The 25,013-nt window shown below is 32.2% G+C and overlaps 4 protein-coding genes across 6 annotated transcripts; 2 read left to right on the plus strand and 2 right to left on the minus strand.

Annotated features, from left to right (window-relative positions):
• Nucleotides 1–2,129: 2,129 nt before the first annotated feature.
• Nucleotides 2,130–6,632, plus strand: LOC106772228 (perakine reductase). Of its 3 annotated transcripts, XR_001376562.2 has the most exons (9): nt 2,130–2,292; nt 2,976–3,146; nt 3,650–3,853; nt 3,964–4,136; nt 4,325–4,421; nt 4,638–4,791; nt 5,032–5,157; nt 5,434–5,550; nt 6,158–6,632. XR_001376562.2 is itself a non-coding variant. In XM_014658478.2 (8 exons), the coding sequence occupies exons 1-8, from the start codon at nt 2,236–2,238 to the stop codon at nt 5,460–5,462; spliced, it is 1,011 nt and encodes a 336-aa protein (XP_014513964.1). In that variant the 5' UTR covers nt 2,130–2,235; the 3' UTR covers nt 5,463–5,786. The 3 variants fall into 3 exon arrangements, 2 of the variants coding, with proteins under 2 accessions (XP_014513964.1, XP_014513963.1); XM_014658478.2 differs by lacking the exon at nt 6,158–6,632 and having other exon boundaries at nt 5,434–5,786; XM_014658477.2 differs by lacking the exons at nt 5,434–5,550; nt 6,158–6,632 and having other exon boundaries at nt 5,032–5,390.
• A 157-nt stretch (nt 6,633–6,789) lies between these two features.
• LOC106772229 (early light-induced protein, chloroplastic) lies at nt 6,790–7,854 on the plus strand. Its single transcript, XM_014658479.2, has 3 exons — nt 6,790–7,066; nt 7,204–7,293; nt 7,413–7,854. Exons 1-3 carry the CDS (start codon nt 6,923–6,925, stop codon nt 7,755–7,757), a joined length of 579 nt encoding a protein of 192 aa, XP_014513965.1. The 5' UTR covers nt 6,790–6,922; the 3' UTR covers nt 7,758–7,854.
• A 2,032-nt stretch (nt 7,855–9,886) lies between these two features.
• LOC106769605 (dymeclin) lies at nt 9,887–17,535 on the minus strand. Its single transcript, XM_014655289.2, has 18 exons — nt 17,044–17,535; nt 16,478–16,711; nt 16,104–16,167; nt 15,881–16,010; nt 15,642–15,786; nt 15,249–15,488; nt 15,082–15,166; nt 13,666–13,768; nt 13,311–13,436; nt 13,114–13,227; nt 12,232–12,350; nt 12,043–12,130; nt 11,862–11,954; nt 11,639–11,728; nt 11,383–11,502; nt 11,189–11,280; nt 10,773–10,830; nt 9,887–10,314 (listed from the first exon to the last, which is right to left on the minus strand). Exons 1-18 carry the CDS (start codon nt 17,231–17,233, stop codon nt 10,237–10,239), a joined length of 2,169 nt encoding a protein of 722 aa, XP_014510775.1. The 5' UTR covers nt 17,234–17,535; the 3' UTR covers nt 9,887–10,236.
• A 3,802-nt stretch (nt 17,536–21,337) lies between these two features.
• On the minus strand, nt 21,338–23,540 carry LOC106771128 (heat stress transcription factor A-6b-like). The gene is made up of 2 exons (XM_014657037.2): nt 22,853–23,540; nt 21,338–22,338 (listed from the first exon to the last, which is right to left on the minus strand). Exons 1-2 carry the CDS (start codon nt 23,159–23,161, stop codon nt 21,613–21,615), a joined length of 1,035 nt encoding a protein of 344 aa, XP_014512523.1. The 5' UTR covers nt 23,162–23,540; the 3' UTR covers nt 21,338–21,612.
• Between the last annotated feature and the right edge of the window lie 1,473 nt (nt 23,541–25,013).

The following is a 25,013-nucleotide window of genomic DNA, read 5'->3' on the forward strand; positions in this document are numbered from 1 at the left end:
TAAGTGAAATTTTGAATTTTAAATGTTTGATTGTATGAATTTTGATTTCTAGATGACAAATTAATTTTATTAGTTTATAATTTGTAAAAATTAATGTATCTTATTTAACTGTTTAAGTTTATTTTCTTTTTTAAATCAATTTATGGTTTATCTTTTTATTTTTTTTGTAAATGTAATTTTGTTTGCGATAATCGTGTGTGCACAACTATTTGAGGAATGCTGGAATTCAGTAGTAATATAGACTTGCAAATTTATTTATTGTATTGTATGTATAAAGCTTTTATAATATATGTAATTTTCATGCTATGTTTGGTAAGAAGACAGATATATTTTTGAATAACTCATTGGAGAAATCTTGATATAAAACTCCATGCTTATATATATTGTGTATATTGTTTTTGTTTTTAATAAATGAAGTGATATAAATCGGTAGAGATTTTATATAAATTGGTCCGTTAAATTTAATCTCAAGGTTAATTGTTTGCTATTATAAATATCTCGTGTGTTTCTGTTTAATTTTTCTTTTTATTAGATAGAAATGGGTCGAAAAGACAAGGATTTTTAGAAAAGGAAAATAGTCTTATTTTCCGTGCATATCTCTATATCTTTTATAAGACCATAATAAAATATTCTAATAATATATTACTGTACACATACATTACTAGAGACATAATAAAAACTTTCAAAATCGGTAATCTGGTCTAATCCGATCTACTTCACAAACTTAGTGAGACAATCCAAACCAACTCATTTATTAGTGAGTTAGAAAAATTCAAATTCAGCTCGATCCACAGTAAGTTAGTGGATAAATTGATTCAGTGACTCACTTAATTATAACTTTTCTAAATAAAAAAAATTACAAACTTTCTATAATTCAAATTTAAACAAATTTTACTCTAAAATTTCACTCTCAACACATGCGTGTTTAATAAATTTTGAAAATAGGAAACTTAAATAATTTTTTTAAACAAAAAATAAATAAATATCTTTTTATGAAATTGAAATTAAATTTTAATAAAATAAACTAGGTAGGTGGACCAACCCGACCCACCACGGGTTCAACTCGCAGGAGTCGGGTTTAAATGAATCAAGTTGAAATCTGACCATATAAAAGAATACAATTTTTTCAAACCCAACACCTGTGATGAACCAGATTGACATGCAAATTGTGATCCATTTTAACACCTCCAAACATAACTATCCAAATAACTTAGATAAACAATTGATAAATATGTAAAAATAACAATCAAATTAACATTTAATTGAAAGATATGCAATATCGTTTAGATTAGAAGAAAAAAAAAGTATTAATAACGAAAATTTCGAACTTAACAAAAACAAAAGTAACACTTTTTTCTCCTTTAAATATATTTGACACACTCTGATGAAAAATTGCAATTAAAAAACAAAACTTTCTCCATCATTCCAAATGATTTTATTTTTAATTTTATCGTTATATACTTATTTTCCTCATGACATAAAAGTAAACGTACACATAATTTTCTCAAGTACCCCGAATATATATATATATATATAATTTTATTTTTCTTATTTATGTGTTACTTTTGATTTTTTATATTTCCAAATTTAGTCTTGATAAATTTTAAAACATTAATAACTATAAAGAGTTCTATACTTAACTTTTATAAAATTATAATACAATGTATATTCAAATTACAAACTTTAATTATTTTGAATCTGAGTTTATATTTGGCCGAATGAAGAGAGAAAACAAACTATAGAAAAGTATAAATGTAAAATTTGGACTTTGAAATTATTGTTTTTGTTTTTTTGTAGAAATATAAGTTTTTTCTCTTTAAGTTTGGTATTTGTAATTAAAGTATATTGAACTATGATATCGTATTAATCATTAAATTAGATTATATTCTGAATAAGCAAAGATTGGAACCATTGGTGAGCTTATTATATTCAGATGAATCCACTTGACTATAAATTCAGAATCTACGTGCTTCCTTTTTTTTTTCTTCAAATAATTAATAAATAGTATTGGAGAAACAAATTCTTGATTGCTGAAAGCGAGCTCACAGATGATATGAAATAATTAATTTATACTTTGGTGCGGTGGCAACATGTTTAGGAGATTTTTAAATAAGAAAAAGTTTGGGTTGGTGGTGATATGTACAGAGTGGAACACTTTACCAACTAATGGGAAATTTTCGACATTAGCGTTATTCTGTTTCAAAGTCTTAACTTTGCATTCAAAGGCGTTGAAAAATGGAGAAGGCACAGATGCAAGTCCCCAGAGTTAAACTGGGTAGCCAGGGCTTAGAGGTAAACTGCTACTGTTATTAATTGTTGTGTTCATCATCCAAAGTATTTCTTACAATGAATTGAATTAACTCAACATAATAGGAAGAATGTATTCTGCCTTCTTTAGTATCTTCAATTCTCATCATATGCTTGCTTTTGTCAATCTCTGCAGAATATCTGTTTTCATGATCATCAACTCAAGGGATTATTTTGAAAAAAAAAAAATACATAATTCCAATGCGTAAATTACAAATGAATTTTGGAAAATATTATTTAAATGAATCGTCAATTCTCCTCTTCTATTGCTGCTGTTGCTGCTTATCTACACTAATGTCACAAATCCATCTGCTCTTACTCAACTGTAGCATCACAATTTTATTTTCTGCTGGGAGGTGTTCTTTGATCTAACAGTCTCCTCCAGTATTGGCATTTTGGTGACTTTTCCTGTTTCTTCATAGAAATGCAGTTGGTTGGTATACCTTAAACAGGGTTTTTAACTGCAGTCGTTGTTGCCATTTGTTACAATCCATGATATTAATAAATTACAGATAAATGAGGTTGATGAGCCAGTAATTACAATTTCAATATGATTAGGGTTTCAATGCTATTGAAAAGAGTCCAAAAACCTTCCGCAGACCTGGTCCGTGATTCAATAGTTGTGATAAAAACAGAACCTGCTATGTATATTCATTTGTGGAATGCAGGTTTCTAGGCTAGGATTTGGATGTGGAGGATTATCTGGAATTTATAATGCTCCCCTTTCACATGAAGAAGGGTGTTCAATCATTAAAGAAATATTCAATAAGGGTGTCACCTTCTTCGATACATCGGATCTTTATGGTGATAATCATGATAACGAAATCATGGTTGGCAAGGTAATACATTATCCAACTAATTCGTTTTTTTTCAATTTTCTTTTAATACTAAGTGGTAAAAGCACATACGCACTTGAAAGAGTATTATATTGTAGTAACTTGATTAGTCAGCTGACTCACAAATAAATCACTTTAGTACGACACAAATTGCCTGTATTTATGCCTTAAAAATCTCATTATAACATGACAACATAAATATAAGTTTATTCAGACAATCTTCTAGTGCAGGAATAACAAACTTGTGGAAAGTTAAAGTCCATTATGATATCAGTGTGACCTAATAAGAGTAGAAAGGGAGAGGACGATAGTTAAAACCACTGTATTTACTTCAACTCACTTCATACTCTTCTCAATACAGCAGTTTAGTTGGCCATTTTATAGGCAAATTTCATACATTAAAATATTGTAAATTTGCTAAGCTGGGCATGTAAGGCGGTGGAGCTTTCTTATCTAGTAGAATTTGATCACAATACAATTAAAAGTGTCTCTAATACTGTAAGCAGGCTTTAAAACAACTTCCCCGAGAACAAGTCCAGTTGGCTACAAAATTTGGTGTTACTGTATCTGAAGGGTTGGTTTTCGGGGTAAAGGGTACCCCTGAATATGTGCGACAATGCTGTGAAGCCAGTCTTAAGCGGCTTGATGTGGAACACATTGATTTATACTATCAACACAGAATTGATACTTCAGTGCCAATTGAAGACACTGTAAGCTTTGAATGCTTTTCCTTTCCTGTTACTTATGTATACCATTCCAATTTTCAACATTTTTAAATTGTGGATGATTATGTGTTTTAACATTGAACTCTGCATGGAAGATGGGAGAGCTCAAACAGCTGGTAAATGAAGGAAAGATAAAATATATTGGGTTGTCCGAGGCTAATGCTGACACTATAAGGAGAGCTCATGCTGTTCATCCTATTACTGCTTTGCAAATGGAGTATTCCTTGTGGTCTCGTGACATTGAAGAAGAAATAATTCCACTCTGCAGGTATTAAAGTAGGAAGATTAACTCCTATTTTATTTTCTGACTACAAATTATACATTTTTCTTGAGTTTTAATGTGATGTATTTTCTATCTAGTTCTTTCAGTTATGCTTTTAACTTGCATTATCTAAAAAGTATCTCAGAATTTTGTTGTTGTCTAATGTCTATCTTGGATGTATTTTGTACTTGTAGAGAACTTGGGATAGGAATTGTAGCATATAGCCCTCTTGGCCGTGGCTTTTTTGCAGGAAAGGCAGTGGTGGAGACGTTGCCTAGTCAGAGCCTGCTGGTATTAAGCTAATGACTAAGTAGTACACTTTTCATGTTTGCATGAAGTTGTAGCTTTTTCCTGTTGTGATGGTTAAGAAAATAACACCAACAAGGGAAGTTTAAGCTACTTATTGGATCGCATATACGCCGAGGGAAAATGAGATATGAGACTTGAGTTATTTCTAGTTCTGCAGTCACTGTCTATTGAAATTTGCTATTATTTTTTCTGTAACAGACTATGCATCCCAGGTTCACTGGAGAAAATTTGGAGAAGAACAAGCTTTTCTATAAACGACTTGATGACTTGGCTTCTAAGCATGCATGCACTCCTTCACAACTAGCCTTAGCATGGCTTCTCCATCAGCGAAACGACATAATCCCTATACCTGGTATGTCTTTATTACATTTACAAAGACTTTCCCTTACTATCTAATTTTGCTGTCCATTTTCTTACTTTTGTTTTGTCAAACGTGCTTAACAAATTATGCCAATTTATTTGTCTGAAAAAATTACCGCTTGTGAAGAAGGAGAAAAATAACATGAAATATGTTAAGTATTGTAAGCACGAGAATTTATAGATTAATTCCATTGACCAAATGCTTTTATTGTGTATTCTTTGATGCTATCAGGGACTACTAAACTGAAGAACTTTGAAAACAACGTTGGATCTCTGACTGTCAAGCTTACAGATGAGGATTTGACGGAAATTTCTGAAGCAGTTCCTGATTATGAAGTTGCTGGGACACGAGAGTACGGTATGTTAAATAACTACACTTGGAAGTTTGCAACTACACCACCCAAGTAATTGTGCTGAGAGGAATGGTGCAACCCTGTCATGATAATGTTGTATTTGTATTCACTCCTTATGCCTATCACAATAAATTTCTAACTGGAGTACTGTCCTCGGTGTGACATGGAATCTGATGATATTTTTCTCTTCCCCTTAAACAAAGTAATTTGTGCAAGTTTATCGATTATTCTGGACTTAGATATGATTTCATATTTACATGTGCATTCTGGAACATTTTCAGATTGTTTATTCAGGAACTCAAATATTTGAGTGTAAGGAGGTGCAGAAATAAATTATGGAGGTGTAGAAAGAAACTTCCTGTCACCGAATACTATTCAAGGATCAGGGCCGATCCAAGGTGAGGAATTACTTTTGGGCTGTTGCTTCCTGCACCACATCAAATTTCTCCTCCCACTCAATCAAAAAGCTTCCTGGAAAATGTTTTCGTAAAAGGAGGGGTTGATTGATTTCTGGCGAAATTGTTTATTTGTTTTTTCGGAAAAGAAATTCTGGAGTTGACAGGGTTTTGGAAGAAAATGATAGGGTGCAGAAAGTAATTCCCTTACTTTTTTTTTACTTGAACAAATAGGGTAACAATTTATAATTAACTACCGAACAATTAAGAAAATAAACGTATATATTAAAAATAATATACGTATATAAGAATTAAATAATTTTGATGTATTCAATACTTTTTTTCCTTTCAAAAGGTGATTATATTAGTAGCAATATTAACTTCTCTAAAAAAATAAATAAATCAATAAGCATGAGTATAAAAATGGTCTCTGACTATTTATACTAAATTCGTCATCAAATTTATATAAAAATAAATAAGTTTGATATTGGATCATTGAAGAATCTAATCCGATGAACAATCTCATCCAATGCATTGTCTAATAACATTAGTTGTATTATATAGATAGAGATTCAAATATAAAAATGATTTTATGTTTAAATATATGTAGGTGGAATCGGGATTAAATCCTGTAAACTAATCTTACACTTCATCCATAACTTGAAGTCACAGGTCCAATCAAATTCTTAGAAGGCATGTCATCTTAATTGCGTCAAACTTTCGACGAATTACGCTTACGTTCTTCCCTCAACACTGCTTAATCTCACATCTCATTATTATTACATCAGTATTTCTTTATAAATTTACTAGGAAATTATTTTCCATAGTTTATCATTCTATTTTCTAATTTTTAAAACTCTATTATATATATTCAGCGTAATGTTGTATCACACAGAAAAATTAAAATAGCTTTAACATTTTGAAAAGTGTATTTTGAAGGAATTAGTGGTGATGATTTAGGTTTAATTATTACGTAGATGTGTGTAGAATGTTCTAGGTCTCAGCAAAGGGTGGAAGTATGAAAAAGAGGAAAGACCTGATATTGACCTAGTGTTTCTTTATGGTTCTTATGAAAGCCACGTCTCCCCAGTTGAGCATGTGTGGACAAGTGAACCCACGTGAACCAATGAACTTTAGGACTTAGATACACATGACGTGGAACCTAAATATCCACCACATTACTTGCCCTCTAATTCTATTTAACCACCCTTCTTCTCTACTTCTTCTGCCATACCACTGAAGCCTGCTTCATCAACTTATTATCCTCATTATTTCTAAGTCTTTAGGTTGCAGAAGCTTCTTTATTATCAGTCCTCGTTTCTAGTATCTTACATTGTGTGTAACTTGGAACTTTCTCACTATAACCAATTCATCTATGGCTGTCTCATCTTATGCCATGCAATCAATCCTCTCAAACCCTTTGATGGGCATGTCCACCAGATCTAGGGTCAACCATTTTGGTATTCCTGCTATGTACTTGAGAAGGAATGTTAGCCTGAGAGTTAGGTCCATGGCTGAGGTACTGGATCTCACCATAGTTTCAGATATTATATTTTGTTTCTTTCATGTTGTAATGTTATTTGAACTGTTCCTTATCATTAATTATGGTACTATCATCTGTTATTAACTATTATTTTTCTTTTGTTATATATGCAGGAAGAGAAACAAAGTGAGCCAGCAGGCCCAGTTACACCACCACCATCAGTAGAACCTGTGAAGAAACCAGCCAGTAGTGCCTCACCAAAGGTGAGCTCAGTGTTAAATGATTAACAAAACATTATGACTTTTGTCTCGTTCTGAGGGTGGAAGGAGATTCCACATTTATTCGTTTGAGTTTATAATATTGAGAATATGGTAATTGACAGGTGAGCACGAAGTTCTCGGATGTGTTGGCATTCAGTGGGCCAGCACCTGAGAGGATCAATGGAAGGCTGGCCATGATTGGGTTTGTAGCTGCAATGGCGGTGGAAGTAGCGAAAGGGCAGGGTGTGTTTGAACAGATATCGAATGGTGGGATCCCATGGTTCTTGGGGACAAGTGTGATTTTTACACTTGCTTCCTTGGTGCCACTGTTCCAAGGGGTCAGTGTGGAGTCAAAATCCAAAGGGTTCATGTCATCAGATGCAGAACTGTGGAATGGGAGGTTTGCTATGTTGGGTTTGATTGCGCTGGCTTTTACAGAGTATGTCAAGGGAGGCACCCTGGTGTAAATACCACAGCAATGGTCTAATAATCATTCCTTGTTAGAGAGACCTGTGTTTTCTTAAACTACATATATATCAATGAACGTAAACAAAATTCATGATATCGAATTCTTCTCTGTCTTGCATAGGAACCTCTAATATCAAGTTAACTAAACCAAGTTTCTTCTTCCTAAGCAGAGTTAACAACACAGTATAGACGCAGGGTCTTAGATTGCCAATAATCAGAATTGAAATATGTTTAGAGACGAATGACGTGATATAAGTAAAGGAAATTTTGTTTTAAAAGTGAATTAAAAAAAAAAATAATGTAAGATATTGGGACAATTTTAATAAACAGCAATATTAGGACAGTTTTAAAATTGAGATACAAATATTTTGGAACAACATGATTTTTCTGCGTTAACATATATTGAGGAAAGTTTCTGAAGTTTATGAACACTTGTTCAAAAAGAAAATTATTATATAAATAGAGTAACAGAATTAAAGAGTAATCTAAGTATATATTATAAGTGGAAATGTCTACTGTTTCACACCATATAACTTAGCCACATTCAACAACAGAGAACATGAAAACACAACTAACAAGCCTAACAGGTAGGTATCGTGCTAGTACTGTTTTGTTGGATCCTTCAACATAGTAATTTGATAACCTTGTAAACTGAAAAAACAAAGGTTTGATAGCGAAATTAACATCGTAAGAGAAGTGTGGGTTCCTTTAAAGGTTAATTTATTTTGAAAATTATGGGTCTTGTTTAAAAGAAATTATTGTGACGTTGTTTGGGAAAAGTAATACGAGTTTTCACCATCATAACCAAGTTTTAGTACATGACGAAGATTTCTGTGTAAGTTCAAACCAGCTACTTCTTGCGTAATTTGATTAAAAATTGTAATTAGGTTAAATGTTAATTAATTAAAAGAAATCGTATTAGGAATTAACAATTTTAATTAAAGTTTTTGTATAAGAATTCTTGTTAGTTCATGGCAGTTTCAGTGAAATTTATATTTTAACTGAAGTTATGTTCACTTTGACAATTATCCTTCTCACAACTTTTTTCAAACAATGTCAGTGTAATATGATTTAATCATTTTCGTAATTTTTTTTAAACAAAATTCATATGCATAATTTTCAAAATAAATTAACTCAATTTATAAAAAAAACCGAAAATATGACATTGTGATTGATTTTCCGTATTTCAAAAACTGATTTATGGAAAAAATATATTTTTAATTTAATTTTTAAATACCAAATACGAACATATTTTACAATGTATTACAAAAAATCACAATAAATTAACCCCATTTGTAAAAAAAAAAAAAAAAAAAAAAAACTGAAAGTGTGACATTGCGAGTGATTTTTCGTATTTCAATTAAAGAATTTTTTTTAATTTGATTTTTAAATTCCAAATACAAACATATTTTACAATGTAATTAAATTAAACACTAATTAATAAAAAAACAATCATATTAAGGATTGCCGATTTCAATTAAAATTTTTATATATGAGAACTTCAGCTTCAGTAAGATTTATATTTTAACTGAAGTTGTTCCCTAACTATTGTTCTTCTCACAAAACTATTTTCGTAATTTTTTTAAACGAAATCCATATTAATAATTTTCAAAATAAATTAACCCCGTTTAAAAAATAAACCAAAAGTGTGACATTGTAAGTTATTTTCCATTTTTCAAAAACTGATTTAAAGAAAAAATATATTTTTAATTTTATTTTTAAATATCAAATTTACAATGTCTTACAAAAAAAAAGTAAAGAAATTTATTTATAAAATTGTTTCAAGTTAATGTTTATCACAATTGTGGAAAGCACAGGTTTCTAATTTAGGGGTAAAATGTGGTAAGCAATTTTAACAATCCATAACTTTTTCAAGGATGGTACAATGCATGGATTCGAGTAAACAAAAATCTCACTCGAGAGTTACCCAATGCATATTACAATGCAAGCATTCGTTTGTTCAAGTATAAAAAATATTTTCAAAGAAATACATTACAATTTAAAAAATGCTACAATAATGATCATAATAACTGCCTATGTTTTATTCGTATTAGTAAAAGGCATAATTGAAAAACAAATACATCATAATTATTATGCAATATTCCATTATTGTTCAATTAAAACAATGTTGATGAATGATACAGACGTGTTTATTATGCTGACACAAAATACAGAGGCAATACAAAAAGAGAAGTTCCAAGAAGAAAAAAGGAGTTAGGTAGCGAAGCACAAGGAAGTGAGCCCAAAAAACTTATGATATGACATGGATATATTAGTGTCACCCCCTTATTAATTACACGATATCTGAACTCCATCTACGGGCATGAATCTCTACACTCAAATTTATGAACAGAAAAGAATGAGAACAATACACATCTCGGCAGTTTTCTTCTTTTTTCAGAAATTGTATCTATTGCGTATGTACATATATTCACCAATAGAAACTATATCTTCAGCCACGTTTGTAAAACCCTCCGTTTATGGATCAAGCTGATATTCAGGCTTGTCAAAATCACCATTTTGGAGGGTGCTTCCCACCACCCCATTTTCAAGTCCCTGCAAATCATTTCAAGTCAAAGACCAAAACAATAGAAGAAAGCAGTGTCGCATCCAATACAAATGAAATTTAGCCATACTACAATAAATTGGTGTTGACCGAACACTACACTACACAGGACAATGCTATAAGACTGAAGGTGGGAACCAGATCTATCGCCCTTTAATTACGTGTTTAATACGTCAAATATAACGGGATGATTCAAGTTTGGTCCAGCGGGGGTACGACCTTGCTTTTGTACTCAATAAATAAATGTCTCTCCCACTGTGCACTACACAGATGGGATGTAAGAATGACAATGATGGTAGGCATTAATCCATCATAAAAAAAACAACATAATAAGCAAAAGCTAAAGGAAGGTTGCCACTAATGAAAAAAAGAAAAAGAAAATGTAATGTTTGATGTTGTATGTACGCACAGACAATAACAAAAAAAGCAGAGAGGTTCAGATACATACTTCCGTTTGTAGATCCACTGGAAACAAATTTATGGCTCCTGTATTGAATGAGAATCCACTGAAGAGGACACAACTTTTGCATTAGTGCATGCACAATGGGAAAAAGAACATGGGCGAAAACGATTGACAAAAAGTTAAGATAAAAAATAAGATCGATAATACAATTAATTCCAGGAGCTAGCGTTTTTTCAAGTCTCAATGAATAATGATTACCTAGATACTACTACAACCTATTCCTGGAGCTAGTGTTTTTCAAGTCTCAATGCATAAAGATTATCAAGGTTTGCTACTTAATGAGCAAGCACATGCAATTTACAAGCAGGACGAAATGAAACGATACCGACATAATTCAAATTGAGTAAAATAATAATGAATAGCCCTCAGACAACGTGAATAAAATGCTTTAGGAATCATACCAATGGGATAGCACTAGCTGCCAGACATACGGGATAAAAAACTCCTCTGGATGACTCTCTTGTTCATATGTGAAGCGCAGTTGAGTAAACATCTGCCAAAAAAGATACAACCTCAAAACCAAGACAATAATCCACCTAATGATATTTCTTCACAGAAAGCAAACCACAAATCAGAAAACCATATTCCATCTTACCTTCATTCCATCACCCCTCCAAGAACGACAATTGACAGTTATGACTTGGAGCACTTCATTGACTGACCAGTCACCGTTCTCTCTTTGAGCATCCATATGACTATTGAAAAAATCTAATACCTGTAAATATTTAATAGATAATTCTTCATTAATGTGACTAAAGATATAACAAAACTTGCTCCTTCAAGAGTTACAAGATTTCACAAGGGTCAGGATATCTTGTAACTTTCATTTAAGTATAATAAATAACACGTACAGTATAAATGTTATCAATCAATTCATTGAAGCGAGGATGATTCTTGAATGGCTGAAAGACTTCCTGCCTGTGCATTATTGCATATACTACCTGCCCCGGTCACATAAGAGATCAGTAAGATGGATGTATAAGGTTGTAATGTAAATAACAGATACTGCAAACTAGATAAAAAATAGACATTATATCATATGTCTTCTCAGTCAATCAAATAAAAATCATCTACCTCAGGATTTCGAGGCAGGGCATAAGTCAGGATTGCATTTATTATTTCTAGTACAAGCCTCAGGAAGTCAGTGTAAATGTGCAATTCAGTTGACTGCACCAACAAATTAGATAGTTTATAAAAAGGAATAATCTAAGTTTGTAATCAGTAGAATAAAAAAAAGCACGAAGGCAGTACATACCATATCTTCTACAAGGTTGTTTCCTTCAAATGAGTTACCTTTTGCTGTATGCAGTTTATTATCTTTGTGTTCAGCTAATTTGTTATACCTGTTAAGAAGAAAATATTTGACCTCATTTTAAACCACAGATTACAATGTTCCAAAAATTGAGAATGGAAGATTATGAAGGCCAGCATAAGAGTGACATACTTGCGTGAAAGCATGTCAAAAAGGCTGACTAGTCTCTGAGATGCATATGCACTCAAACGATGAACATGAGGTGCCATGTTTGCCAAGGTTGCCAAACATGTTGTTTGGAGATAGACATCCTATCATAATTCAACAAAAAACAGGATGATCGGAGGAGATATATATATAAATAAAACAAACAATTTTATTAGTTTTATGAACGTAAACTACATAGGTAGACATTAACTAACATACTTCAATGATTTTGGAGTCTCAATCCAAGGCTTGTACAGTTGTAAACTTAATGTCTGTCCTTAAAAGTACTGGTTTTATTCATGAATACTACTTTTAATACATAATGTCCAAATATCATATTTTCTCATACTAACTAAAGATAGCAACACCAACTCAACAAATGCAACTTATAATTCACGTACTTGAGTGAAAATTATATAACCGAGATAGAGACTTTAAGGTTTAATATTTGTTGAATATGAGTTCACAATGATAGTGAAGGAAAATACCAATGGATGCCCTCCCCAAATATACATTAGAATTTCACAGGGGTTGTTCTAATTTATTCGGGTGAACGGTATAAATACATGTCCAAGTCCAGTGTAATTCATCAGCAGAAACAAATCCAGTTTTCAAGATGAGGTAAAGTATCCATAATTCAACTATGATGGAATGAAGTATTTAACATAAAACAGAAACATTAAAATTAATAGAATCAATCACTTCATTCAACTAATAAAGACATTAACTCAGAACAGTGACACATATCTCTGTAATAACCATATTAATTGGCCAAAATATTAGGTATTTTTTTCATACAATATATGTATGTCTGAATTAAATAATCATGAAATGAATTGACAGTGCATCTGTGTTTAAGATGTATACCCGGAGTTTTGACAAATTATACTGTACAGTTCTGATAAGAATTATGACCATGAAAGAACCAAGAGATGTCTGATGGAGAAGGCGTTCTTTGTACCATGGGACACCAGTCAATATCTGTCCATTCATATACCACGTTAGCATGTAGCACAGTCCACACATTTTTAGAACAAAATCTAATGTCAAACAACAACTTTTACCAGCTTATGAATGCTCGCATTAAAAGAAGAATCTTGACTGAGTATGAGAAGAATAATTAGCAACATGTAAATTTGATTAGCCGTCCTTGTAGAAGCATTGTACAAAGCTTCCAGAATTGGCATTAACTGTTAATTTCATAAGATAAACAGGTATTAGAATTAGGCTAATCTTCCGTCATTCTACAGTATTAGCAGGTTGTTAATATATCAGACGATAATCAAGTAAAAACATGTTTTAAAAAGCAATAATCCTCAACATAGCTTTATCCGAAGTTCTTCCTGACTTTTACATATATAAATAATTAATTCTTTCCCAATTGCTTCACAGGAGAAACTTAAATTTGCTGCTTCGTACCAATGTATCCAGATCTGTCCGCACCAATACATACTCCAAAAAGGCAGAATTCCCTTGCAGCAACGAGTAAAGTAGCAGTACAGCTGCCTCATCAGCTAAGCATCTGTAGAGGAATAAACATTGAAAAGTTTAAAAAAACAAACTATAGAGCAAAATCCAAAAATATCTATAAATATCTAATCTCATGATCAAAATGTATGTGCCTTGGTGTGAAGGTGTGTTGGATATTTCACATCTACTAGAAATAAGAACAATTTACAATATATATAAATAGGTGTAAATCTCATCTTACAAGTCGGTTTAGTAAGATTGATTTCAGCTTAAAGTCTACTTCTTAATGTCCAAATCATTGGAATGTAGTCATTCATACATTAAACTACATTAAAAAATATCCTTGAAAAAGTTTGCTATATGGTCACAATAACCATACTAAAGTTATCTGTTATTCAAATATTAATTGGGCATGATCTCCTTCTATAAAAGATCTACTTTTAGATATTGTTTCTCCTGTGGTGATAACTTGATATCTTGGAAGAGCAATAAACAAAATGTTAAAATATAAAGTTATGGCCTTAGCTACTTGTGAACTTATTTGACTTAAACAATTACTTAAAAATTGAAATTTGGAAATGTCATTCACATGACACTTATAAATTATATGTGACAATCAGACTATTCTTCATATTAGCTCTAATCTCATTTCTCATGAAAGGACCAAACATATTAAAAATGATTGTCATTTAATTCTAAAAAATATTATATTTGGAGACATAAAGACCGAGCTTATCAACTCAAATTATCAATTAGTAGATATTTTTATTAAGTCTTTATAAGGACTTATAATGGATTTCATTTATAACAAACTAGGTACATAAGATTTATATGAATCAATTTCAGAGAAAATATTAGATATTATTAAGACATCATTAGATGTTGTCAGTTATAATATCATTTGTATGTGAACTAAGCCATATTTTTTGTATGATTCATTATTATAAATACATTGCTCTATGAGTATATTATACACAAATATGCCAGAAACATGCCCGACCCGACAAAGAAATTTGTAGCTAATTGGAAACCAAACATGATAGTAGGTGAGGGGAATAAGGATCTAATTCTTATTTCTAGTTTATTTTACCTTTTCCCTCCCTTACTTTGATGTGAGAATCAATGGGTGAACAAAGTGTAAGAAACAAGTTCTCTAAATGTCATAATAAGACTGATGGACGGCACACATGCTAATTATGTGACATTTGAGATGCAGAAGTTTTGACTTATAGTGATAAGAAACAGTTTACAAACACGCAGATTGTACTACCATACTTTGCATAGATGGACTCGATTAAAACCATGCTAAGCATGAAATGAATGTAGTATGTTAATTGTAAGAAACCACCAGAGCAAGAAACTCACATCCCAAGTGTATCAAACAACAAAGCAAAGGGAAGCTTTATGTGTTGAGCACTATGCGCATTGCCCTCAATGTCTACACGATCCACTGCATTTATAGGTCTGATAAAAAAATTGCTAGCATCCTTAATCAATTAAAATAATATGAATAGATATGAAAAACACATTACATTCACAATCAATTGCATGTTCCAAAGCCTTGCAGTAAGGATTTTCAGAGAAGTGGGAATTTTCTTTGAGTAAAAAATCTGACGTTGAAGATTTGTTATTTGCATAGTCCTCACTCATGACACATTTGTGATAATGAACGAGAACAAGCAGCACATGAATACTGATATCTGCAATAGGACCTTTCGATCCTTCACCACTCGAACTGACCAAATAACTAAATGGAAATAAAACAATATTTGCTGCAAGGTAAAAATACAAAAAACTACATATCAGCGAGTTCCCAAACTTCACAAAGTAATCTTTGAGCAATTATATTAACTATATTCAAAATGTTTATTTGACTTCAAAAAATCCATAAATACTAAAAAGAAAAACATCTGCAGTCATCATACCAGCTGCAGAACCAACTCTCTGTAGCACACTACTCTGACTTCCATCAGATAAGATGGAATAAGTAGCCCTATTAAATGGAACATCAGAACGCATCATGAAGTTTAGAAGCAATCTGCGAACAACTGAACCAATCAGAGAGCTGTCCTGCAAAAACCACAAGCATAGATGTTTACAATCTATCTGCTAATACACAATAACTCAACAACTGAAGTTTGATGTTAAAATATCAAGTTTTAACCTGAGCCATTGCTGCATCAAGAAAGGGGTTCACATCATTGGGCCCAGGAGATGACCCACAGAGAAGCTGAGTTGACATTGAAATAATCATGAAATTAAGCAGCTCTAGGTGTAGGAGAAATGTGTCTGGACTATAATAATAATATTAACTTGTCAGGACAGATAGCTTAGTCAATAGCTCAACAAGAATTAGCACGTTAAATTATTCATGGGTGATGATATACCTCACTTCTACTGATGCTATAAAGTTCAGCACATTCCGCATAACAAAATTTTCAATGGTTTGATCTGTATTAAAATAAAAATTTAAAAACAATTAAGAGATCTGAATAATACTGGAAATACACACATAAAAACCAAAATAGTCCTGAAAGGGGTATATGACATAATTCAGAAATCCATTAAAAGTAAGGAAGTTCCGATTAAAACCCATGTTTGTGTCACATCAAAATAATAAGCCGACATTGAACCCAATATTTCTCACTCAGTAGGAATCAAAATTATGTTTCAACTTTCTAACGAATTTTGAGTTCAATGTAATTTTAATGCTACGTTTGCGCGGTTTAATTGTATATCTGAAACAAAGAGTCATACATACCTCTCAAAACGTCCTTCGGTACAGCCTCATTATCTTCAATTGACAGGTATAACTGGATATCCCCTTGGACACTTTCAATCAAGTACTTTAAAAATATTGAACTGAAGTACACTGCATTAACAGCTTTTTCATAGACCAAGGGCGATACACCAGAAGAAGACACGGACTGTTGCAAGCAGCAAGCTAGATGGAACAAAATTTTAGCGAGATGTCTGGTGTGACAATTGTTTTTGGCTGCAAAACAATTAAAAGAAAAACAATAACCAAGTGTTCAAAACAAGATCTTGCCACGGGGAAAAAATCACTCCTAAACAGTCGAACGTCAATTAACAAATCATAACATAAACTAAAATTTAAAACAGTAAGAATTACTTCATTTAAAAACCCAATTTCTTTAGAAAATATAATCACCATTATGAAGTTCTTGACATTATCATAATTTCGAGATAGGAAAACCGTATCCCTTCAATGTGCCACGAATTGAACAATTGAAACCTCTCCTTCAAATCACTACCATTCTAAGCCTAAAAACGATGACCAAATAAAGTAATTATAACATGGCAAACCTAATAGCTCGCAAGCTTGTTGAACACGTTGAGCCGGCCATTGGACATTGAGAGGAAGCTCCAGCAATTTCTGCCAGAACTCTGACGAGAGAGGGAAGGGCTGGCTATCGACTAAAGTTCCGATCAGATACTCCGCCGTCTCCGGAGAGAATGTGCCACTCTTGCGCGGCGTTGACGGTACCGACCCCATTCGAAGAAATAAGGGTTTTTTCTCGCGATGCGGTCTTCGCTACTTTGTGAAATCTCGTGGACTCTAATTTGGTGTCAGATTCAGGGCAACGGCATTGCGCGAAAACAAGGGGAGAGATCAAAAGGATTTGATCCGAAGGAAAAAACAGAGATAGATTTTTTAAATCTCGAAAGCTAGTGAAGGAAACACAGAGAGTGTAGAAGGGTGAAGAACCGCAACAACGACAAGGAGCTTCCGAACGAAGGTTTTGCAGAGAAATTAAGGTCTTGTTTGGATGTTTACGCGTTTTGGCGTTTTTATTTGGCGAAATCGCACTTTTAAATTGTTAAAACCCAAACAGGATACATTTCCCTTTCGACAAAATACAAATTTTTATTTTTCTTCTTTTAATTTTATAAATATCGTCGCTAATAAAACAAAAAATAGTAATAAAGTATCGTATTCAAATTTTCGTCCCCATTTTGTCGAAACAAAAAATTAGTATGGAGATTAATGTCTGATATGAAAATGTTAAAGATCTGAAACCTTGTTAAAGCTCCAATTATCTTAATCACGTATTATGGCAAATAATAAAACTTAATATTAATAGAAAATAAAACATTACGGCGATTATTTTCATGATGCAATGTGCATTTAGCCTAATGCTTGACTATAATCCAATGCGGTTCTGCCTGATTGTGTGCCAAACATGTGAGTGGAACACTAATAGTAAAATAAACACTTCTTTTAATGTGATTTATTATGATATGCACACACAAAAAATAAAAATAAAAAATATATTTTAGTGCATAAATAAATATGTATTAGATTCGTATTTCGAACATGCTCAATAAAAAGTATTCATAATTAAAACCTAGGCTTCTTTTAATATCATGTACTTTTGTTATGTATAATAAGAAAATGAGGATACTGAATGACTAATGTTTAATATCTGTAGTCACGTTTAAATGTTATAATAATGATGGCTGAATATTTACTTATAATAATATTTTATTATGATTTTTTTTTTAGTTTTGAAGAAAATAATATCTGTTATGCTCTAAATTGTGTTTATTTTGTATTTTTATATCATTTCTAGGATTTTGATAGGTCTGGTATAACTTCAGTTTCTATTTCTTATATAAAAATGTTTAAATAAATTGAATCTCAATTTTTCACTAGTATGGTGTTTACATAGATAACTGAGATTCAAGGTCACATTTTTGTAGAATAATCATTTATATTAATGTGTTTGTATCCTAAATTTTTGCAAACAAGCAACACATTTAAATCCATGCAACATAGAATGTGTGATAATATCTTAAATAATCAACCATATAACAGAAGTTTTTTTTTAATACTGTTGAAATTCGAAAGCTGTTTGGAAAATAATAAATTTCTAAGAAAATAGTGAAGTAGAAACCCAAAGCTGATTAATGGCATTAAAAAATATTAATGAATAATTAATGTGAAAGAAAACAAAGTTTTATTTTAAAAATGTCAAAGAATGACAAGTGATCGGTTCAATTTGCTGATTTTTGTACTATTCCTCTACAAGTTATAACCCGCCACGCGTATGATAATAATTATAGAATTTATTTAACCTTTTTCATTTGATGTCCGTCACCGCCATAGTTATTATTATTATTATAGTAAACCTTCAAAGAGAATAGAAAAGAATTGTATATTATTAACACTAGAGAAAAAGTTTCATCCAATTTTGACATTAAAAATATTAAACGTTTACTTTTTTCTTCATTTTTTAGTAATGCTATTTATGTAAATTACTTAAATTGTAAATGAATTTATTTAATTTTTTTATAAACAGTAGAGATTATCAGAGTATATATTAATTTCACAGATAATAAAGTTTGAATAAAGTGTGAGGTATTGGTGTTGGCGGATCCGATGATGGATGCAAGTGTCATCAATCTTGCCTTCGCCTCAACATGCTCGCCATTCTATAACATTTCATTATTTAATCACCGTTTACTTTTCTCAATCTAGAAAATATATTTTTAACAATTTCTTTATAACTTTTTTAAAAAATATATGATTAATCCTTTTTAAATGTATAAATTAATAAAATAAAATAGCAATACATAATTTATAATAAAAAATTATTAAAAAAATTGATAGAATATCAGCATCCTTCCTTTTATGTCTACTGAGAAGGTGAGAGTATGAAAAAATTTAGGGTTAAATATGCTTTTAATCCCTGAAGTTTCACTGATTTTTTGTTTTAGTCCCTGCATGAAACATTGATGGCACTGCCATGTCTTGTCTGTCCACTGCCTGTCACGTCTTTCCCACCCAAGATTAGGGTTTCAGATTGGGGGAAAGTGGAAAAATTCCTTCTCCTGCGCCGCTACCTCCTCCATGAGAGCCACCCAGCGACTCTCATCGGCCACCATGAGCTCATTCATGGTCGCCGTCGCACAGCAATCACCGCCATCATCATCCCACCGCCACAAAGTCACACCACCACAACATTCTCCTTCATCTTGCGAGTTCGTCTGTTCGCATCGCCACTATGCCACCGTTCAACCTCCATGGTCAGCCATCTTCAAACCTGCACTCAGAAAAAAAAAACCAACCCAGCAACAGAAAGCGCACAAGCCACCGTGCTCCACCAGTGCTGCAAAGCCGCCACAAGACGCCTTGACCACCACCTGCACAAGCCCAATCTCCACCGCAACCAACCTCCGAGAAGCCCAGACGCGAGTGATGCAGTTTCTCCACCACCTGCAACCACAATCGGACCTGCAAGACAAAACCCAATTGTGATTTTTCCCGAGAAGAAATTTTTTGGGTGGGGAATTTTTCCGAGATTGTGGCTATGTAGAGGGAAGTGTTGTTTTCTTAAAGGATTTGTAGGAATCTGCATTCCAATCTTAAAGGATTTGTAGAAATCTAAAGTCCGATCAAGGAATTTTTAGGTGAAATTTTTGGATGCAAGAACACTGCAGTTTCTCCGAGAAGGAGTTTTTCCCCTTTACCCCAATCTGAAACCCTAATTTTGAGTGGGAAAGACGTGGCAGGCAGTGTACAGAGAAGATGTGCAGAACCGTTAGCCACCTCACCAAAAAATTAAAGCCGTCTATTTTTAGAGACTAAATATACATATTTACCATCAATATTTCATGCAAAAACTAAAACAAAAAAACAGTGAAACTTCATATGATAAAAGCATATTTAACTAAAAAATTTAAGACTAGTGTGATAGGAATTTGGAAGATTATGAAGATACACGTGTCCTGCCACCAACACTTCTCATCCATCTTATCACCTAGACAGAAAAATTGCAGCAAGCAACCTATGCAATTCAAGGGGATAATACCTTTTCAAATTTTTTTCCACTAAAGGAAATAAATTAACATTCATCATTCTTCAATATATTGTAATCACTGTTACATGTGCTTCGTGTTGTTGCGCATGTGACTCACGACACCTTTTACTTCCAACATTTATACACGCTAACTAATTTTTTTAACTAACTTTTCACCAATTCTTTTTAATCAATCCATTACAACATATTACATTGTTTTCAAACAGTTGAGAAAAACTTCATCACAACAAAACTCAGCGCTTTTTATTTACTAGTAAAAAAGCAATTTATGTTAAAATGTATTACTAGTAAACAAATTTAAGAATAAAACATTTTTACTAACAAACAATTTATTGTAAAAATTAATAGTCATTTATAATAATTTAATTGAATTTATTCTTAAACATAATTTTTTAATCAATTTAATAAATATAATATTAGAAAAATTGCAGCGTTTCCATTTTTTTAAAGACCTAAAATAAGAACTTTAATTTTATGAACCTTAAGCAGATCTTGAACTTGATGATATAATTTCAGTGATAACTCATTAAGAAAATTTGTCTTTCAAAACATCGAAATATACTACTATGACATAATATAAAAGATATATATATATATATATATATATATATATTTAAGCAATGTTTCATGAATATAGTAATGTGATTTTATTTTCTTAGTCACAATTTTCTTAAGTCGGTCCTTAAAAAAGAAAAATTCAAGCTGCAACCCTACCTTCTATAACAATGGCATGAAATCGTATATGTTGCTAAACAAGAGAGTTCCTCCACAGCTCAAAGCAACAAAACCATCATTTTGACTGAGATATTAACTTGAAATAAATTTGACATACAATAATTGAGAAAACCACCCTTTTGCTATAAATGTCATCAAAAGGTGTCCATTTTCTTGATAAGCTGTGGACCAATAAAAGTTTGACAAGAAAGTCAGTTTAGCATCTCAGTATCAACACAATAACTGGTTAGACAGTGTATATATCTAAAAGTAATTAATTAAGAAGATCTTGCCATTCATTGAAGCAATGGAAAATGCAGCAACACTTTACAATTTCCTATTTGGAACTTGAGGCCAAATAACCAAGTTGCCGAGCCAATACATCTACACCCATTACACCTTGTTCTTCAATGCCCTCATTCAGCAAATCTTGCCAAAACACTTCATCAATATCTTTATCCATACTTTCTACTTCCTCCATTCTCTTCTGGCTTCCAATTTGCTCCCCCAGATTCAAACCAAGGTCAAGATCTGGTACCTCAAAATCCAACACTTGTGCTTCAAGTTTAACCAAACTTGAGTACTCTTCACCGCAATCTAACTCTCCTATTTCAACAACATTACTAGGCCCTTGATCAAGACTCCTCCTCTTCTTAGAAAAAGCTTCCTTCAGCTCCTTTCTCAGCTCCTTTTGCTGAACCAATTGTTGCACGAAGTTGGGATTCTGCATTGCCCTGGCCAAGAAATTCATCGTCTGCTGCTGTTTCTGCTCAGTCCTTTTAAGCCTTCCTTCCATTGCTTGAATGTGAACTCTAGTATTCTGTTGCTGTTGTCTGAGTTTCACCAACTCCGCCATAAGAACTTGCCTGTCACGCTTCAACCTGTCAACTTCTCCATCTAATCCAAACAGCCCCACCTCAACACAAGGATCCACCCCTTGCTGCATCGCATGAGATTGGTGATTTGTTTTCCGCCTTCTAATGCTCTTCAGAAGAATCCTTTGCCCTCTGAGAAACATCTCGTTAGCAAACTCCCACTTATCTGGATCAACCTTTTTAAACCCCTACAGTCATGCCAAATTCCTTCTAATTCATTTTCAAATCTATTAAAAATACTGTCTCATAATGGTTTGACAAACGCATATATCTATATATATGATCGATAAAACTCTTTACCTAAACCACCTATAAGTGAGTTTATCACTCCTTAATATGTTAAGATGTAACAACATCACTGCAAACTAAAGGTGAATATCAATACTGTCTTGTATCGTTTTATGCTGCAACTTTTCTACCTTTCCTTTTCAAGAATAATAATAATAGGGAACCTAATTAAGAAACAAAAAATCGAGCCCGACCAAACCTACCAGTGCCAAATACGATAACCGAAGACGGAAGAATTAATAACAACACATCAATTCATGACAAGGAAGATGATCAAGGTTATATGGTTGCATATAGAAGCAATCCATAATGAAAGTAACATTTCATCTGACCACAATAAGAAAAGCTAGGAAGAAGAAGAATAAAATATACATGATATTGGATGATTGGGAAGTAGAAAGAGGTGTTACTGACATAGGTGTTGAGTTGCCTGACAAAACTGGAGAAATTGTTGTGCTTGAAGAATCTGGGCAGAAGGGTGACGGAAAAGGCCTGTGGATCCCACACAATGAAGCTATTGTTCCCCTTGCTCCAGGAAATTATATGGTTAGTGGAAGGGTCATCAACAATGTCGTATGTTTTTGTTAGGAATGGCGGAGGAGCAGTTTGATGAAGCCCCTGAACCGGTTGAGGAACAATCATTATTGGGGGCGGATCATAGCCAGCATAAAAGGAAGAACTTTCTCCGAGAAACTCTTCCTTCACTGGACCTTGAGGATTCATGTTGGAATGATCTAGCAACCCTTGTTAATTATAGCTATGGAAGGAGGAACACCAACACGGATTATGGCAAGTAGAAGAAATTTAATATAGTTGGAAAAATAAAAATGAAACGTTGTATCTTGCAAGAGTGTTGACAGGAGTGAAAGAAGTATGGAATAGCAGTGCAGTTAAAGCTTTGATAAAGCAATATGGGAGATGAGCTATGAATAGGAGAAAGTGAAAAAAAAGAAGAGGTATATTGGCATGGAATTGGGTATAGCTAGGTCATTGAATGTGGACTTTGGATGATGTTATGGCATGATGATGGGAGCGACGTGGAGGAAGGAGAAGCAAGTACAGTATGAGTTTTGTAAATATTATAATTGGGTGTTGTTCTTTTCCCTTTTCGCTTTTTCTTTCGGGCTGATGTATTATTATGAGTCATATGCCTAATGGAGAAGTTAAAGTAGATGGCAAGGGAAATCTAACAAACAGATTTTTTCTTCTCTGATTCATTATGCCTGTTTTTGTTTATTTCTCCTTTGGGAAATCCCTTGTGGCTTGCATTAATTAGTTTAGTTGAGTGACCAAAGAAGAAGGATAAGATATTTCAACATATTAAAATATAAAATTCCCTTTTCTTTTTGTCAACGTGTAGGGTAGTGAAGTGGGGCACCGCCACATGTGAAAACCAAGAACTTACCAGACCCATTTACTTTATAATTTCTTCTGTTTCATTCTGTCACTTCTTCTCACCTTTTTATTTCCTTTTCTGTGTCTGGTTTGTCAGGTGTACCTTTTTCAATGGAGGAATGACCATGGCTTCCATTATTTATTGTAATTAGAAGATGGGTCATAAGTTTAATTCAATATCATTTCGTGCGTAGTAAAAATTAGATAATTCAATAACGATTCAATAACGAATGAAATAAAAATAAAACTATTTACTTAGTATTCGTTAAAATAGGTTTTGATCATGATTCTGAATTCAATTTTACAAAATCGGTTTGTAAAATAAAATTTATACCTCACTTATATATATATATATTATAAATTGATTTTATCTCTAAATAGTCGACATGAGACTTCCAATTAGTACACTATTTTTTTTCTTTTATTTTCACTTCTCTTAATCAAAATTATTTTTTCATAGATGTTTGGGTTGTAGAGTCAAGTATTTCTACAAAATACATATTTACATTTTATTCCACTTCATGTGAGTTTATATACATATTCTTTAGTCGAAATCATTTTAAAATCAGAATAAAATTTTAAATTTAAAGAAGATTGGCCTACAGAACCTTTCTGCCAGAATGATAGAGTCAAACAGCTAACGTTAAAGTGCACGATATTTTTTTCATTTTGCAATCCTAATAGATGTACTTGTTTTCAGTACAAAAGGTGATAAATAAAAATAGGGGAATTGTTTCGCTTTTTTGTTCTGAAAATACGAAAATGAAAAATGAAATTATAGATTTTGAAAAAAATAAATAAACACATCTTAGTGATAAGACATTTATATTTGTTTGGTTTTACGCATTTTTCTTGTATTGGAGTTTGGTCAATTCTCAATTCAGAGTCAATGATTCTGAAATCCAGAGACGTGTGATTTTTAAATTTGATGTGAAATTATCTTCTTTTTTTTAGTCTAGATTTTTTTTTTCAAACTTCAAAATCGAATAATATAGTCTCTTAATTTAAGATGTTAAATTTTTTTAATCCATTGTTGTTTAACATATCTAATATATTTATATAGTTTCATTAAAAAATTATATATATTTATTTTTTAAATTTAAAAACTAAATTTTACCAAAATTTTATATAATAACGAATTCAAATTTCATATGTTTAACCTTAAAAATTCAAATTATAT

This window comes from Vigna radiata, chromosome 8, assembly GCF_000741045.1.
Source record: "Vigna radiata var. radiata cultivar VC1973A chromosome 8, Vradiata_ver6, whole genome shotgun sequence".
NCBI lineage: Eukaryota > Viridiplantae > Streptophyta > Magnoliopsida > Fabales > Fabaceae > Vigna > Vigna radiata.